A 17037-nucleotide genomic window follows, 5' to 3' on the forward strand; every position below is an offset into this window, starting at 1 on the left:
GACCGGCCAGCTCAAGCATTCGTCGGGGGTGGGGGTCAGTCTGGATTCCCCCAGGGGCTGGGGAACTAATCAAGGTTGGAGCTGGAGACTTGCATCTGTAACGGGGGCTCAGGGGGTTCAAACTGAGGGGTTGGATACTACGGGGGGGTGGGGTGGGGTGGGAGGAAGATGTTGTAATGACCTGGGCATAGGGGACCCCGCATCGCCCAGGGACCCTGACTCTGTACAGACCCTGGGTTCCCCTTACTTTATAAGCCCTGCCCCCCCCAACTCCAGCCCCCTCCCCGCTCCACTCCAGCCCGGGGGTGAGGAGAGGGACTTCAGGGCTGGGGGACTGGACTGTGGGCTCTGAGGGGGGCTCTTATTTCCCACAACCAGAGAGAGGCCATGGCCCCCATCAATAGCACCCCCAGCCCGTCAAGGGCATCATCACTCAGCACCAACACAGAGGAGTCTCGGAGAGAACCCAGAAGTCCGGGCCCACAGCCCCCACCAACCCACTGGGCCCCACTCCCCTCCCAGAGTCGGGGAGAGAACCCAGGAGTCCGGGCAGGCTCCCAGCCCCTCATTACCTAGTGTCCCTGATTGTGGTGTCTGCAGAGCCTGGGGGTTGCCCCTAGCCCCACACGCCCTCCGAGGCTGGGATCGAAGGGGGATGGGCCAGGCTCCTTCTCCCTGGGTGGGACCCAGGCGTCCGCGGCCGCTGCTCTGCCCCGGCCCCACGCTCACTGAGCCCAGTGCCCCCAAGGGGGGGTCCCGATGGAACGACACATCCCAGCTCCCCCTAAAGCCCCTCCCGCTTCCTCAGAACCCCCCCCCGAAAACCGAGTAGCTCCTAGAACCCCCCGGTTCCCCCCAAAGACTCCCCCATTTTCCCCAGAACCCCCCCAGGTTTTGCCCCCAGAAGCCCCAATCCCTCAGTTATTGCCCCACCCCCTGCTTCCAGCCGAACCCCCAAGCAGTGCGTCCCCTGTTCCCCCTGTTTTCCCAGAACCCCCAGGCCCCCCAACTCCCCAGTTGCCTCTTATCCCCCCTGTTTTTACTTTCCCAGTCCCTCCCCGTCTCCCACCTCCGGCGCCGGCTCCCGGCGGCCCCAATGGGTGAAGTTCCGTCCCGCGGCCAGTAGGGGGCCCCGGCCGCCAGGTGAGCGCAGCGCACAGGTGAGGTCTTCTGCGGAAGTCTGGAGACAGGCAGGTAAGGGGGGGGAGCGGAGGCCCCCCCGTCCTGGAGAGATGGAGGGGGAGGGGCTGATTTAGGAGAGCAGGCAGGTGAGGGGAGGCGAGGGCCCAGGGATGTGCCAGGAGGGGGTCCGGTGCGGGGTACTGGGGGAAAGGGAATGTGGGGGGCAAAGAGGGAGGGGGCCCAGGTGCACGTGGCGGGCGGGAAGGGAGGGGTGAGGGGATGGGGTCATGGAGGGGGAAATGGGGCCCGGGGGACCTGTAGGGGGAGAGACGTGGTGAGTGGGGGAAGGGCACTGGGGAGGAGGCAGGGCCCAGGTGTGGGGGGGAGGGAGTGAGGGAGCGGGGGGACTGGGATACAGGGTTCGTGGGGTTCAGTTAGGGGCCGCTGTGTCTGGGGAGTAACCCCTTCCCTCTCCTCCCAGGATGGGGGACCCCCTCGTGACGCTCCCGGAGCTGATCCGGGGAGTGCGGGGGGCGCGGACGCAGGCGGTGGAGCAGGAGCTGGTGCAGCGGGAGTGTGCCCGGATCCGGGGGGCCATTCGGACCGGGGACCCCCAGGCCGGCACCACCAACCTCACCAAACTGCTCTACATCCACCTGCTGGGGTACCCTGCCCACTTTGGCCAGGTATGGGAACCGCACCCTGATATACCCCGGGCCCCCACTGCACCCCCAGAGCTCCTACTGCCCCACTGCACCCCCAGCTCCCCCAATGCACCCCAGACCCTTATATCTCCCACTGCACTCCTGACCTCTGACTGCCCCTCTGCACCCCGATATCCCCCACTGTACCCCCAGACCCTGATACTCCCCCACTGCACCCCCAGGCCCCCCACTGGACACCCACACACAGATATCCCCCAATGCACCCCAACCTCCTACTGCCCCTCCACACCCCAATATCCCCCACTGCACCCCGAGACCCTCACTGCACACCCAGGCCCTGATATTCCCCACTGCACCCCCAGACCTCCTACTGCCCCTCCATGCCCCAATATCCCCCACTTCACCCCCAGACCTTGATATCCCCAACTGCACACCCAGGCCCCCCATTGCACCTCCACACCCCAAGGCTTCCCACTGCCTCCCCCACACCACAATAACCCCCTTTGCACCTCTAGTCCCCCCAAGATCTCTATATCTTCCCTTCATGCCCCCAGGGACCCCCAAACCCTGCCCTGCTGTGCTCCCAGGCCTGGTGGGACCCCAATATCGCCCCACTGCACCCCTAACCCCCATCTGCTCCCCCGGGAGGGACCCCAGCAGGGCAAGATGGGTACTAAGATTATTGTTAATTTCTCTTCCCTCTGTCGCTCCTGAACTGCCTGCACCCCCAATCCTCCCACCCTGTACCCCCATCTCCCAGTTGCACCCCTCTGCGTCCCTTTCCTCCAGTATCCCCTCCCCTTCCCTGTTGCCCATCCCCCCACTGATCCCCTCTACCCCATGCCCCCCCTTGTCCCCCCAGATGGAGTGTCTGAAGCTCTTGGCCTCACCCCAATTCCACCAGAAGCGGATAGGCTACCTGGGTGCTGCGCTCCTATTGGATGAGAGGCAGGACGCCCACTTGCTCCTGACCAATAGCATCAAGAAGTGAGGGGGGAGCCCAAGAGGCCTGGTGTTTGGGGGGGCTGAGGATTGGAGATTTGGGGGGACCCCAAGGGGGATCATGATTCTGAGGGTCTCTGGCTGAGATATGGGGGTTCAGGAAGTCAGGGGAGCTTCTGGCTATGGGGCACTGGAGGTTTGGGGGGCTAGGGTTGAATCTGGGCAGTGAAGACAGGAATTTGGGGTTCAGAGGATGAGGTTGGAGGGGTTGCGGTGTCCAGGCCGGGGTTTGGGGGGCTGAGAGCTGGGCTATGGTGGTTTGGGATCCGGGTCCCTGGGCCAGTCCTCAGGGTTCACCCCCCGTCTCCCCGCAGTGACCTGGCACACCCCTCGCCCTGCGTGCAGGGCCTGGCGCTGGCCTGTTTGGGCTGCCTGGGCTCGGCCGGGATGTGCCGCGACCTGGCGGGGGAGGTGCAGCGACTGGCGGGGGACGCCCCGGCCCCCGTGCGCAGGAAGGTGAGTGGGGACCCCCCAACCTCTCTGCCCCCCAACCCCTCCTCGCCGGGACCCCCATCCCCTACGAACCCTCTGCCCCCGGAGCCTCCCTTGTTCCCCCTTCCCCCACCCCCTTCTACTCCCTATAACCCAGATCCCTGCCCCCCTGCAACTCCTAACCCCCTCCTGCCCCCCCAGGCTGTGGCCTGTGCTGTCCACATGGTCCGCAAAGTCCCGGAGCTCTCCGACATCTTCGTCCCCGTCTGCGACCGGCTCCTCAAGGAGCACAGCCAAGGTGAGGGACCACGAAACGCACCGTCCCCCCATCCTCGGTGCCGCCCCCCCCCCCCCGGGACCTGCCCCCCCGGCCGCCGGGAACCTCTGCCCAGTGAAACGCCCAGTCCCCCCGATCCTCAGTGCCCCCCCCTGGACCTACCCCCCTGGCCACCGGGAACCTCTGCCCCCTGAAAAGCCCCATCCCCCCGATCCTCAGTGCCCCACCCCCCGGCCGCTGGGAACCTCTGCCCCTGAAATGCCCTGTCCCCCCGATCCTCAGTGCCCTGCCCCCCAACCGGCTCCTCAAGGAGCGCAGCCACGGTGAGGGACCCCAAAATGCACTGTCCCCCCCATCCTCAGTGCAGCCCCCCCCCCGGGGACCTATCCCCCCCCAGCTGCTGGGAACCTCTGCCTCCTGAAACACCCCATCCCCCCAATCCTCAGTGCCCCACCCCCCCATCTGCCAGGAACCTCTGCCCCACGAGACGCCCCTCCCACATCCTCAGTGCCCCCCCAGCTGCTGGGAACCTCTGCCCCCTGGAACGCCCAGTCCCCCACTCCTCAGTGCCCCACCCCCCGGCCACCGGGAACCTCTGCCCCCTGAAACGCAGCGTCCCCCCGATCCTCAGTGCCCCACCCCCCTGTCTGCCAGGAACCTCTTCCCCCTGAAACGCCCCCCCATCCTGAGTGCCCCCTCGGCCGCCGGGAACTTCTGCCCCCCTGAAACGCCGCAACCCGCTGGAGAACCCCCCCATCCCGCGCTGTGATCCTGCCTCAGCGCGTGGGACCCCAGAGGGCCTTCCACCCCAACCTTTCTAGGGTGGGGGGGAGCAGACATGTGGGGATGGAGGGATGGACCCCTAGAGGGACCTTCTGCCTCCAGCCCCTCCTCTGACCCTCTGCTGCCCGGCAGCAGCCATGGAAACCAGTCTGTGGGTGCTGCAGACGGGAGGTGTCCCCCCCCCCCCCGGGGTCCAGCGATTGGGTCTCGCCACCTGCAGTGAGTCTGCCCAGGCCTCCCTGGTCCATTAGACTCTAACCCAGATGGACTCAAACATCCCTTCCCCCAGCGGCTAGGGAGACCGTGGGGAAACTGAGGCACGCCTAGGGATCATACCCCTCTTAGCAAAATACCCTCGTAGGCCCATGACCCCCAACCGCAGAGGAGCTGGCCCCTGCCAAAGATTGTCCTGCAGCCCCAAATGTTAACTGACGCCCTGGTGTGGGACTTCAGCCCAGAGAGAAGGGGCAGGGGGTTACAGTCCTTGCCCTGAGCCCCGGGACTTGACTGACACCTGTCGGCCTCATGTCAGGCCTCCTTCACGGCACCCTGCTGTTGATCACGGAAATGTGCGAGCGAAGTCCCGATGTCTTGAATCACTTCCGCAAGGTGAGAGAACCCAGGAGTCCTGGCTCCCAGCACCCCTTTTCTAACCACTACACCCCACTCCCCTCACGCAGCTGAGCGACAACCCAGGAGTCCTGGCTCCCAGCACCCCCTGCTCTAACCATTACACCCCACTCCCCTCAAACAGCTGGGAGAGAACCCAGGAGTCCAGGCTCCCAACCTGCCCCCTGCTCTAACCACTCCACCCCCCTCCCCTCATGCAGCTGGGAGAGAACCCAGGAGTCCTGGCTCCCAGCACCCCCTGCTCTAACCACTACACCCCACTCCCCTCACACAGCTGGGAGAGAACCCAGGAGTCCTAGCCCCCAGACCCCACTCCCCTCCCAGAGCTGGGAATAGGTGTTCCCAGAGGGTGGTAGGGGATATGGGGGGGTGGGGAGAGAAGGGAGGGGTGATGGGAGTGATATGGGGGGCAATGTATTCACCCCCCTTCCCCGTGCAGGCCGTGCCCCGAGTGGTGGAGATGCTGCACAATTTGGAGGTGTCAGGGTACTCGCTGGAGCACAGCATCATGGGGGTCAGCAACCCCTTCCTGCAGGTACCCCCCTTCCCTGCCCCCCAGCCTCGCACTCCCCACCTTGCCCTTCCCCATCCCCTCAAACACACTTCCCCCCCAACTCCTTCCCATGCCTCTGCCATCCCCCAAGTCCCCCCACCCCCCCTGCCCCTTGGGGTCCCTCTCACCACCCTCCCCCGACACCTCCCTCTCTGACCCCCCCAATTTCCCCCCCCCAGGTGCGCGCCCTGCGGCTGCTGAGAGTCCTTGGACAGGGCAGCGAGGAGGCCAGCGAGGCCATGAACGACACCCTGGCTCAGGTGGGTGGGGCATGGGGTGGGGGAGGGGGGAACAAGCACCGAGCCGGCACTGACCCCCCCCGTCTCCCCCCTGCCAGGTGGCCACGAACACGGAGACCTCGCACAACGTGGGCAGTGCGGTGCTGTACGAGACGGTGCTGACCATCACAGCGGTGCACTCAGCACCCGGCCTGCGGGTACGGGGGGGCACAAACCTGAGCCCACCCATTGGGGAGAGCACTCCTCCACCTGGGACTCTGGCTTGCTCCCCCCTTCCCCCAATCAGTTGAGAATCCAGCAGCAGGTAGTTCCGCAGGTTAACGCCCCCCCCAACTGCCTCCCAGGCATCATTTAACCCTGGGGCCTGATTCCCCAATCCCTCTCTGCCTGCTCTGCCCCATCCCCTCCTTCCTCCCCACTCATTCGTTCTCTTTGCCCTGCTCCCCGTTCCCTCCCCCAGTCGGAGCCGAATCCAGTAGCAGGTAGTTCCGCAGGTCAGTGCACCCAAACTGCCCCCAGAAGCAATCTAATCGTGAGACCCGTTTCCCCACTCATTCTTTGGCTTCTCTGCCCCATTCCTCCCCCACGCCCTACCACTCCTCCTCCAATTCTCTCTCCCTTTCCCTCATTCCCAGCCCCCTCCCTTCAACATTTGGGCTAAAATCCAGTAGCGGGTAGTTCCGCAGGTTAACACCACCCAACCCACTCCTAGATGTATTCTAACCCTGGGATCTGATTCCCTGCTCATTCCCTGGCTGCTCTGCCCCATCCCCTCCTTCCCAGCTTCCCTCCCCCAGTCTGGGGCTGGTACCAATGGGGCAAGTTGTCTCCAGTTTCAGCCTCTTCCCCCTGTTCTCCCCTCCTCCCCCCTCCCCCCCCAGGTTCTGGCTGTCAATATTCTGGGACGATTCCTCCTCAGCAGGGATCGGAACATCAGGTAAAAGGACCCAGGCATCCGGTACGCTCCCCGTGGCCCCTAGTAAGAAAGGGGGCAGGAAGAGACCAGGACTGGGAAAGGTCCCCAGGTGTCCGGGACATTAGCCCCCTGTGGAGATGGGGTGGGTTGGGGGGGGGACGGAGGGAGCAGGGGGTGGGGCTCGGTTTGGGGGTGGGGTGGTCAGGGAGGATGAGGGGCAAGGGCTGGGTTTTGGGTGAGAAAGGGAGAGGGGGTGGGGCTAGATTGGAGGGGGTCTGAGAGGGTGGAGCAGAGCTGTTTTGAGGAGTTGGGAGGATCGGGAGAGGGGCTGGGTTGGGGGACCTGAGTTTGGGGGGGTGAGGAGGGGCTGAGGGGGGGATCTGAGTTTGAGGGTACAGGGCAGGGAGAGGCTGGGTTGGGAGACCTGAGTTTGGGGGTACAGGGTGGGGAAGGGCTGGGTCAGGGGATCTGTGTTTGGGGGTGCAGGGGGCAGTGGCTGGATCGGGGGATCTGAGTATGGGGGCCAGGGCAGGGAGGGGCTGGGTTGGGAGACCTGAGTTTGGGGGTACAGGGTGGGGAAGGGCTGGGTCAGGGGATCTGTGTTTGGGGGTGCAGGGGGCAGTGGCTGTATCGGGGGATCTGAGTTTGGGGGCCAGGGCAGGGAGGGGCTGGGGGGGCTGGAGAGCTGGGAATGGGACCCGGGCGTCCGGGAGGCCACGTGGGGCTCTCACCCCAGGGCGGGGGCTGTTCCCCAGGTCCGTGGCCTTGATGTCCCTGCTGCGGCTGGTGCGTGTGGAGCAGAGCGCCCTCCAGAGGCACCGGGCCACCGTGCTGGCCTGTCTGCGCGACCCGGACCCCACCATCCACCGGTGAGACACGGGGGGGCGACCGCTCCCTCTTCCACCCCGTGACTGGCCCCCCCCACCCCCGGTGACTGACCCCCTCTCCCCCCCCCAGCGCCTGCCCCCCCTGCCCCCAGTAACTGACCCCTCCCTCCCTGCCCCCAGACGCGCCCTGGATCTCAGCCTGGCCCTGATGACGGGCGCCAACGTCCAGACCATGACCCAGGAGCTGCTGGGGTTCCTGGAGACCTGCCCCCCGGCCATGAAGCCCCCCTGTGCCTCTGGGCTGCTCTTCGCCGCCGAGAGGTAAGTCTGGCTGGCAGGGGGCATGGTGGGGAGCGGGGCGGGGGGGGTCACCGTGTGGCCCCCCCCACCCCTTTTATCTCTTGTCACCCCCAGATTTGCCCCAAACAAACGCTGGCACATAGATACCATGCTGCAAGTTCTGACCATGGTGAGAGGCGGGGATCTCGGGATGCAGGGAGCACAGACGGGTCTGGGGGGGCAGCGGGGAGATCGGGGTGCAGGGGGCATGCAGAGGGACCTGGGGGCACGGGGAGATCAGGGTGCAGGGAGCATGTGGAGGGACCTGGGGGGGGGCAGCATGGTTGTGGGTGGGGGCAAGACTGGGCTGGAGGGAATAGTTGGCCGGGGAAGATGGGGGAAAGAGCTTGTATTCTCCCGTCATGGTGCAGGTGTCATATAGAACATGAGTCGTGACAATGTCTGTTTCTAGGGGCTCCCATGAGGCACTGCCATCCTCCCATGTCTGTTTCCAGGCTCTGCGCCCCACCCTGGAAACTGACAGAGGGTCCCTTTTAGACCTTTTGGGCTCTTTAACTCATTAGTGGCTGGCTAGGAATAGGTGGGAGAGGGGAGGGAGGGGAACTGGGGTAAGTGGCAGGGAGGAGGGGCAGATGGGGGGCTGGGGGGAGGGGTGGATAGGGTTCTGTGGGGGGTGAAGGAGCTGGGGGAGGGGGAAGGAGGGATGGGGGGCCCAGTGGGTGGGGGGCAGCGGGTAACCAGGTCTCCCCTGCCCCAGGCTGGCTCCTCAGTGCCGGACGATGCTGTCTCCCACCTGATCCAACTGATTGTGGGGGCTGGGGAACTGCACCCCTACATCGTGAGACGTCTCTATGGGGCACTGGCCTGCGACATCTCCCAGGTGAGGGGGGGTCTCAGTGGGGGAGTGGGAGAAGGGAGGACGGAGGAAATGGGTGGGGGGCGGCGGAGTCCTGGTGGGGGGCGGGGCCAGGCAGTTTTGGGGGTGTCTAAGCCCCACTGTCTCATTTGGGGGGTCGTCCCCCACCCTGCTTTTCCCCCAGCAACCTCTGGTGCAGGTGGCCACCTGGTGCATCGGCGAATATGGCGACCTTCTATTAGCCGGCAGCTGCGAGGAGGCGGAGCCTGTGCAGGTCAGGGGGCGGGGCTGCAAGCTGGAGCGGCGGGGTCAGGGGCATGGGGGTGCCTGGCTGTGGGGCAGCAGGGGAAGGACACCTGGAGTGCTGGTCCCTGCTCACCCCTTGCCTCGTGTCGCCCCCCGCAGGTGGAGGAGGGGCAGGTGCTGGCGCTGCTGGAGCGGGTGCTGCAGTCTCACCTCTCGCTGCCCCCCACGCGAGCCCTCGCCCTGACGGCCCTCATGAAACTCAGCACCCGCCTGTCGCGGGACATCGAGTGAGGCACCCCCAGAACCCCCGTGCATGCTCCCTGCACCCCAAAACCCCCTCAGCACCCGCAGAACCCCCGTGCATGCTCCCTGCACCCCAAAACCCCCTCAGCACCCCCAGAATCCCCATGCATGCTCCCTGCACCCCAAATCCCCCTCAGCACCCCCAGAATCCCCGTGCATGCTCCCTGCACCCCAAAACCCCCTCAGCAACCCAGAATCCCCGTGCATGCTCCCTGCACCCCAAATTCCCCTCAGCACCCCCGAACCCCGTGCATGCTCCCTGCACTCCAAATTCCCCTCAGCACCCCCAGAATCCCCGTGCATGCTCCCTGCACTCCAAATCCCCCTCAGCACCCCCAGAATCCCCGTGCATGCTCCCTGCATCCCAAATCCCCACTGCACCCCCATAATCCCTTTGCATGCTCCCTGCACTTTAAATCCCCCTCAGCACCCCAGAATCCCTGTGTATGCTCCCTGCACCCCAAATCTCCATTGACCCCCAGAATCCCTTTGCATGCTCCCTGCACCCCCAAATCCCCACTGCACCCCCAGAATCCCTATGCATGCTCCTTGCACCCCCAGAATGCCTTCTCCACCCCCAATGTCACATGCATGCTCCCTGCACCCCGTATCTCTGTGTATGCTCCCTGCACCCTCAACATCCCCATGCACATTCCCTGTACCCCAAATCCCCTCTACACCCCAGAATCCCTGTGCATGCTCCCTGCACCCCCAAAATCCTCTCTTCCCTCCCTGATTTTTATGAATCCTCCCAGAACTCTCCCTGCACCCCATGTCCCCACTGTGGCACCCCATGTACCCAGCAGCACCCCAATGTTGTGCATGCACCCCAAATCTCCATGGAACCCCCACCAGCTCCCCCATGGACCCTGAAATCCTTCCTGCCCCCCATCTCCAGGCACCTCTCTTCCCCCCGCCTTTCCCTTCACCCCCTAGCCCCCCTTTACCGCTGGAAGTTGATGGGCCCCCAATTTGTCTCCACTCAGCCGCATCCGGCGGATCGTCTCGGTGTTCGGCAGCTGCCATGACATCGAGCTCCAGCAGAGGGCGGTGGAGTACAACGCCCTCTTCAGGAAATATGACCACCTCAGGTAGGGGGAGGGCGGGGAGCCAGGACTCCTGGGTCCCATCCCTGGCTCTGGGTGGAGAGTGAGGGCTGGTGATTGGAGCCGCGGGGGCTGGGAGCCAGGACTCCTGGGTTCTCTCCCTGGGTCTGGGAGCGGAGTGGGGTCTAGTGGGGGGCGGGCTGGGAGCCAGGACTCCTGGGTTCTCAGGCTCATTCCCACAGGGCGTCTGTGCTGGAGAAGATGCCGCTGGTGAAGGCTGAGGAAGAGGAAGGAGCTGAGGTTGTTGCACCAGGAGGCCAGAAGAGGGCGCCGTCCTCCACCGCTCAGGAGGAGCCCAGCCAGGTGTGGAACGTGTCCCGGGGCGGGGTGGCGCTGGGCTGGAGGGGGGCGTCCTGGCTGTGCCCCTTCTCCCAGCCTGGTCTGGGGGGCGCTGTGCTGGGGGGCTCCTAGACACTCCCTGTCACCCCCAACCCCCGTCCCACCTTCTCTCTCCTCCTCTAGGTCGCCGACCTCTTGGATCTCCTTGGGGGGCCCCCAGCTGACCCCCTGGTCCCCGCAGGCTCAGACACTCCTGTGGCCGAATCTCTGCTGGACTTGCTGGAAGACGTGACAACTGGTGATAAATAGGGGGGAGGCTGGGGTCAGGCGGTGGGGCAGTGAGGAATGGGGGGCTGGGGACAGGTGGGGGGGTGAGGAATGAGGGGGGCGGAGGTCAGGTGGGGGGGCGGTGAGGAATGGGGGGCTGGGATCATGTGGGGTGGTGAGGAGTGGGGGGCTGGAAAGAGGCTGGGTTGAGGAATGGGGGGGCTGGGGTCAAGTGTGGGGGCTGGGAATCAGTGGGGGGCATTTTGTGGAGTGGGGGCACCCGTGAGTCCTTGGTGTCAATCTCTCACCCCCCCAGCGCCCCCCATCCCCCCACTGACGGTGTGGGAGGGGGACGGGCTGCGGCTGGACTTCGCCTTCCAGCGCCACCCAGCCGACCCCCACCTGCTCCTCATCACGGCCAGCGCCAGCCGCACCCAGCCCGGCACCACCTCGGGGTTCCTGCTCCAGGTGGCCGTGCCCAAGGTGAGCCCCCCACCCCTCTGGGGGGACTGGAGTCCCGCCTTAGGGACAGGGACGATCTCTGGCGTGGGGGAGGGGGAACTGGAGCCATAGGGCCGGGTGGGGGAGGGGAGAGGACGGGGCAGAGCATGGGGAACAGGGGGCATTTTGGGGCTGGGTTGCCCCCCACTGACCCCCCCACCCCTCAGTCTCTGCAGGTGCAGTTGGAGGCCCCCAGCGGGACGTCGGTGCCAGCCCCGGATGGGGCCCCCCTGAGCCAGCAGCTGCGTGTGCGGAACCCCGGCCAGGTGAGGGGGGGCGTCAGCCCGGGGATCCCCTCCCCCATATCTCTCCTCACAGCCCCCACCCCCCTGACTCCCCCTTCTCCCCCCAGGCTCCCCTGCGGATGCGCCTGCGACTGGCCTATACGCCCCCCGCGGGGGTCCCGGTGCAGGAGACCCTGGAGATCAACGACTTCCCTGCAGCTGCCTGGCAATGACCGACCCCCCCGAGCAGTGAGGACCCTGCCACCGGGCCATGGTTCCTGCCAGCCGCCACCAGGGGGCGCTGTTGATCGGGACAGAGATGGGGGGATGGGGGAGGCCTGGGTAAATAAAAACAGCCCCCCCCCCCCCGAGAGACAGAGTCTGTGTCCAGTGTGTGTACATTGTGGGGGAGCGGGGCGGGGGGGCACTGCCTGGGTTGGGGTTTGGGGCTGGTGAGAAAAGGAGGGGTCTGGAGGTCAAGCATGGGGTGGGGACTAGGAGTGGGGGCAGGGAGAGGGAGGGGGGATCCCAGGCCGGGGGGGCTGGTTGGGGGGCAGGCAGACCCAGGGGGCATCCCAGGTGGGGGGAGGGCTGGTTGGGGGGAGGGGGATCCCAGGCCTGGGGGGCAGGTTGGGGAGGAAGCAGAGGGAGGGGGGATCCCATGCCAGGAGGGGCTGGTTGGGGGACAGGCAGAGGGAGGGGGGATCCCAGGCCTGGGGGGCGGGTTGGGGGGAGGAGAGGCTGAGGGGGAAGCAGAGGGAGGGGGGATCCCTGGCGGTGGGGGGGAGGTGGATCCTAGGCCTGGAGGGAAGGGGTTCGGGGGGGGCAGACAGAGGGAGGGGGGATCCCCGGCCTGGGGGGCTGGTTGGGGGGAGGGCGGCTCGGAAGCGCTGGGGAAGCCCAGGGCAGGGGGGATTCCCTCCCCCGCCACCCAGGATCGATGCCATCGAGCGGGTTTCTCCAGCGGCTGGAATCCGGATCGGGCGGGGGGCGGAGCCGGGTCCCGCCAGCAGGTGGCGCTGCTGCCCCTCCCCCGCTTCATTCATACTCCAGCCGGGGCGCCGCCCCCCGCCTCCAATTAATTTGGTGCCTCACTGCAGCGTCCCCCCCCCCCCCGCCCGCCCCCGTCGCGCTGGGCGGGGGGGAAGCGGAGGAGCGAAGGAGCCGTAATGACCGGGGGCCTGGGATTGCCCCTCACTCCCGCCCCGCAGCCCCCCCGCCCTGCCGGTGCCCCTCACTCCCGTCCCGCAGCCCCCCCACCCCCCCGCACTGCCGATGCCCCTCACTCCCGCCCCGCCAGTGCCCCTCACTCCCGACCCACAGCCCCCCCCCCACGCCCCGCCGGTGCTCCTCACTCCCGTCCCGCAGCCCCCCCCCCGCCCCGCCAGTGCCCCTCACTCCCGACCTGCAGCCCCCCCTCCCCGCACTGCCGATGCCCCTCACTCCCGTCCCGCCGCCCCCCCACCCCCCCCCCCGCCCCGCCGGTGCCCCTCATTCCTGACCCGCAGTCCCCCCGCCCCGCCGGTGCCCCTCACTCCCGACCTGCAGCCCCCCTAGCCTAGCCCTGGGCCCCTCCTGGCCCTGCTGGTGCCCCTCGGTCCCTCAGCCTCCTGTGGTTCGCCTGGCACTGGATTTTCTCTGTTATTTCCGTCTGTGTGTGCCCATGTGATGGGGGGGCCGTGCCAGCCCCATCTGTCCTCTCCTTGCCCTCAGCACCCACGTGAATTCGCTCCTCAGTTAACTGGATTTCTGTCCCTGGTGATTGGGGTGTGGGGGGCAGGTTATTTGGGGGGCCTCGCGCCGGGGGTCCTTAAAACAAGAGAAAAGGCTGAAGTCATGAAGGCGGGGTGAGGGCCGCAGACCAAGGTGGAAGGAAAGGAGCCAGGGAGGGGCAAGTGGGAACGAGGAAGGAAGAAGGGCTGAGGGAGAAGCCCGCGGCTTCGGGGCGTGGGGGGGGTCTTCACCTGGCAACAGGAGACTCAGCAAAGGGTTGCCTGTACTGCACAGCTTACTAACACGGGCCCCACCAGCCAGTGAGAGAACCCAGGAGTCCGGGCTCCCAGCTCCTCCCTCCCCGCTCTAACCACTACACTGCACTCCCCTCCCAGATCTGGGGAATGGAATCCAGGTGTCCTGGCCCCCAGCACCAGCCTGGGAGTTTTGTTTGTCTTTCTGCATGCCGTTTTCTCCTTCTTTCTTCCCCTTGTATTCCCTCCCTCACCCCCCCTCCCCTGCTCCGGAAGAATTTTAATTAGTGTCTCAGGTTTAATTAATTCAGATGCTAATTAACGAGGCGGCGGGGGGAGGGGGGAGGGCCCAGATTGGGGGGGGAGGGGGGCGGATGGGCCCAGCGGGCTTGGCATGATGCCACCACTGTCTGGGAGAATGGGCCGGAGTGGGGGAGGGGAATGGACAGAATGAAGAAGGGCAGCGAGCGGAGGAGTGATGGGGTGGCTGTCTCCCCGCCCCCTCCGGGTCCAGAGATGGGCACCCGCCAGGCCAGGCAAGGAAAGAGGGAGCGAGAGGGTGGTGAGATGGCATGAGAGTGGAAGCGGGAGGGAGGGAGAGCAGAGGAAGTGGGCGGGCTGGCCAGAGCGAAAGAACAAGGCAGGCGGAGAGGAGGGGCTACAGCATCTGCCAGCCCTGATGCCCAGAGTGACGCTGTGTGGGGGGAGGGGCACCAGCTGCCAGGGAGATGCCCCCTCCCCCCACGCTGCGGCATGGCTTGGTGCCACCCAGGGAGGGGGAGGGGGACAGCCCAGCGGGCACCCTCGTGGGGGGGAGGTGCCAGCCTCGTGCCCATGGGGACACAGCCCCCCCCTCCACGTGCCAGCCCCCAGCCAGCTGGCACTGAGTCAAAGGTGCCGGCTGGTGGGCGCGCGGGGGGCGGGGAGCGGCTGGCACACAGCCCCCAACACAGACACGCAGAGCGACTGGCATGGAGCACTGGCATTGTCAGAGAAAGAGATGGGTGTGTACAGGGCTGGATCAATAGCATGGGGATGGAGGGGGCGATGGAGAGAAACAGGGAGTGCATGGGGGTGGAGAGATGGGTGTGCACAGGGCTGGCTGGCTAGATAGAAAAAGGGATGTACAGGGATGGGTAGAGCGATAGACAGAGGAGCGTATGGGGATGGACGGCTAGGTTAGGCAGGTAGCTGGGGGAGAGAGAGAGGGGAGTGGGGAGGGAGGGAGGGATGGATGGATACCTATGGAGGGCAGGACAAAGAGAACTGCAGAGGTGCAGGGTTAGCGGGGTGGGGAAGGAGGGATGGAGAAATGGCGGGGGAGTGAGTCTTTCCGTCTCCAGGCCAGGAGGGAGAAGGAGGCTCAGAACCAGGCATTGAGAATTTTCAGCACTTTTAATATTTCTGCTTTTCTCTCTCCTCCGCGTCGCCCACCCCTGGGTACCACGGCCCTTGGCACCCTCCAAGTGGGGCTGCCATTGCCCAGCGAGTGAGCCACCTGCCTGACCCAGTGCTGCCGCAGAGGCAGCGAAGAGAGAAAGAAGGCCGGCCAGGCCCACCCCGGCCCAGCCAGCTACAGTGGGGCACCATGGGCAACAGCTGGATCACTGAGAACCAGGGCTGGAACAGAGAGATGGGGATAGCCCAGAGAGAAGAGAAAGAGCGATCGATCTATCACCATTCACCCTCTCTGTCTGTCTGTCTATCTGTCCATCCCCATCCGCCTCTCTCTCTCTCTCTCTTTCTATCCCCATCCGCCTCTCTCTCTCTCTCTCTCTCTCTCTCTCTCTCTCGTCTCCCGCAGAGACTGGCTGAGGAAGAGGAGAAGTCACCGGAGGAAGATCTCAACCCCCCTATTGGTCCTGCCACCTGGACACAAAGAGTCTCTTCGTTTCTCAGGGTGAGCGTGTGGTGGAGGGAAGGGACGCGTTGGCAATAGCAGAGGTGGGAAAACCAATGGAGGTGTTCAAGAAAAGGGGAGGCCAGGCATCTTCGCAGCCGTGCTTCCTGATTGGGCAAGGGAGTGATGTCCACACCTGTGAAAAGTGAATACCGTGTTCGGATTGGCTGAGGGGATGAGATGACAAAGGGTGTCTTGTCTGTACTACTCTTGAAGGGCCCTTCCCATCCTTTCATCCACCTTTGGCCACTAGAACAAGCCAAATGGGCTCAGAACTTTCCGATGTTTCCCAGCCGGACAAAGTCATGGCATCCCCCAAACACCAGTTCCAGGCAGCCGCTCCATGGGATTCCCCTCCTGCGGGGCACAGTGGCCTTGGAATGGGATGGGGCAGCTGGGATTTCCTGGGAAGCAGAATTTCCCAAGGATTTTCTGTAGGGAATATCAAAAGCATGGGATAAAAATTTGGATTGTCATTTGGATTAGGCCGAAATATTTCCATTGGGTCTTGGTGAAACATTTCCATTAGACATTATCCTTTGGATTATATTATATTGAGATAGAGAGGATAGATTAGATAGAGGGGGTGCATGTGGATAGATACATAGATAGATTAGATAGATATGTAAGGGGATGGATGGATAGATGAGATGGGTGTAGATGGGGATGGATGGAAGGATGGATAGATAACTAGACATGTGTCTGGAAGGATGGATGGATGGATGTGTAAATAGATGTGTGTATGGGGATGGTTGGCTGGCTGGCTGGGTAGATAGATGGGTGTAGATGGATGGATTACATAGATAGCTGAGGATGGGGCTCAATGGATGGATAGATTAGATGTATGGATGTGTATGGAGATGGCTAAATAGAGAGTTTAGATTAGGTGGAGATGTATGGGAATGGGTGGATAGATCAATAGATGAGTGTGTATTTTATATATATATATATATATATATATATATATATATATATATATAGTCTATCTTTTAGAAAGATATCTAATCTAATCTAATGTAATTCCTTATATATTAAAGTCAAAACAAATTTATTCCAGAGAAGTGTTTCCATGAAGTTTTTTCGATGCTTTGGACACACAAATTTTCAGGGATTTTCTTCTCTCGGGCAGACTCCATCCTTCACTTCGCATCCCGGTCCGGGACCAGAGGAAATTGGGAAAAGCCGGGATTCCCCTTGGAAGGGAAAACATGAGATTCCACCAGCTCCTTTCGGGGTATCAGATTTGGGAGACCTTCGAGTGCATGTAAATGATTTATAAATGCAATGGGACAAAGGCAAGCCACTTTGCAGTCAGTGGAAATCTGGGAATCTCCTGCAGGCTGAGGACAGTGGAAGGATCCAAAGAGCAAAAAGATCCCAGCCAGAGGTGAGTGGAAAATGTCCCTTCACGCACATTGGTTCTGAAAGAGAATAAGTGAAAACTATGGGATGGGCCATGGCTTGGTGCCGGGCGTTCCTGGGGGCTGGGATATAGCAGGGGATTGGGGGGAGTAAGGATATGTCTCAGTGCTGGAGGTTCCCAGGGGCTGGGATATAGCTGGGGGGGACGGGACGGGTCGTGTCTTGGTGCCAGGCATTCCCGGGGGATGGGATATAGCAGGGGGAGGGTCGTGTCTTGGTG

The 17037-nt window shown here is 63.9% G+C and overlaps 2 protein-coding genes across 5 annotated transcripts in view; both read left to right on the top strand.

Moving 5' to 3' along the window:
* Window positions 1-1155: 1155 nt before the first annotated feature.
* AP1G2 (adaptor related protein complex 1 subunit gamma 2) lies at window positions 1156-11839 on the top strand. The gene is made up of 22 exons (XM_074969947.1): window positions 1156-1194; window positions 1604-1808; window positions 2650-2774; window positions 3104-3245; window positions 3423-3519; window positions 4814-4890; window positions 5351-5446; window positions 5644-5724; window positions 5802-5900; window positions 6585-6640; window positions 7375-7488; window positions 7627-7767; window positions 7861-7915; window positions 8504-8626; window positions 8787-8876; window positions 9008-9135; window positions 10138-10242; window positions 10440-10560; window positions 10720-10834; window positions 11120-11286; window positions 11472-11570; window positions 11657-11839. Exons 2-22 carry the CDS (start codon window positions 1605-1607, stop codon window positions 11759-11761), a joined length of 2340 nt encoding a protein of 779 aa, XP_074826048.1. The 5' UTR covers window positions 1156-1194; window position 1604; the 3' UTR covers window positions 11762-11839.
* A 2355-nt stretch (window positions 11840-14194) lies between these two features.
* The window catches only part of THTPA (thiamine triphosphatase), a 41150-nt gene continuing 38307 nt past the window's right edge, over window positions 14195-17037 (top strand). Inside the window, exons 1-3 of one of the 4 annotated variants that reach the window (XM_074969301.1) lie at window positions 14195-14499; window positions 14963-15395; window positions 16525-16782. In XM_074969301.1, the coding sequence (XP_074825402.1) occupies window positions 16664-16782 (119 nt within the window). In that variant the 5' untranslated portion in view covers window positions 14195-14499; window positions 14963-15395; window positions 16525-16663. Of the gene's footprint in view, window positions 14500-14607; window positions 14683-14962; window positions 15396-16524; window positions 16783-17037 lie in introns of those variants that run through there. The other 3 variants (XM_074969305.1, XM_074969302.1, XM_074969306.1) reach the window with 3 other exon arrangements.

This window comes from Natator depressus, chromosome 13, assembly GCF_965152275.1.
Source record: "Natator depressus isolate rNatDep1 chromosome 13, rNatDep2.hap1, whole genome shotgun sequence".
NCBI lineage: Eukaryota > Metazoa > Chordata > Testudines > Cheloniidae > Natator > Natator depressus.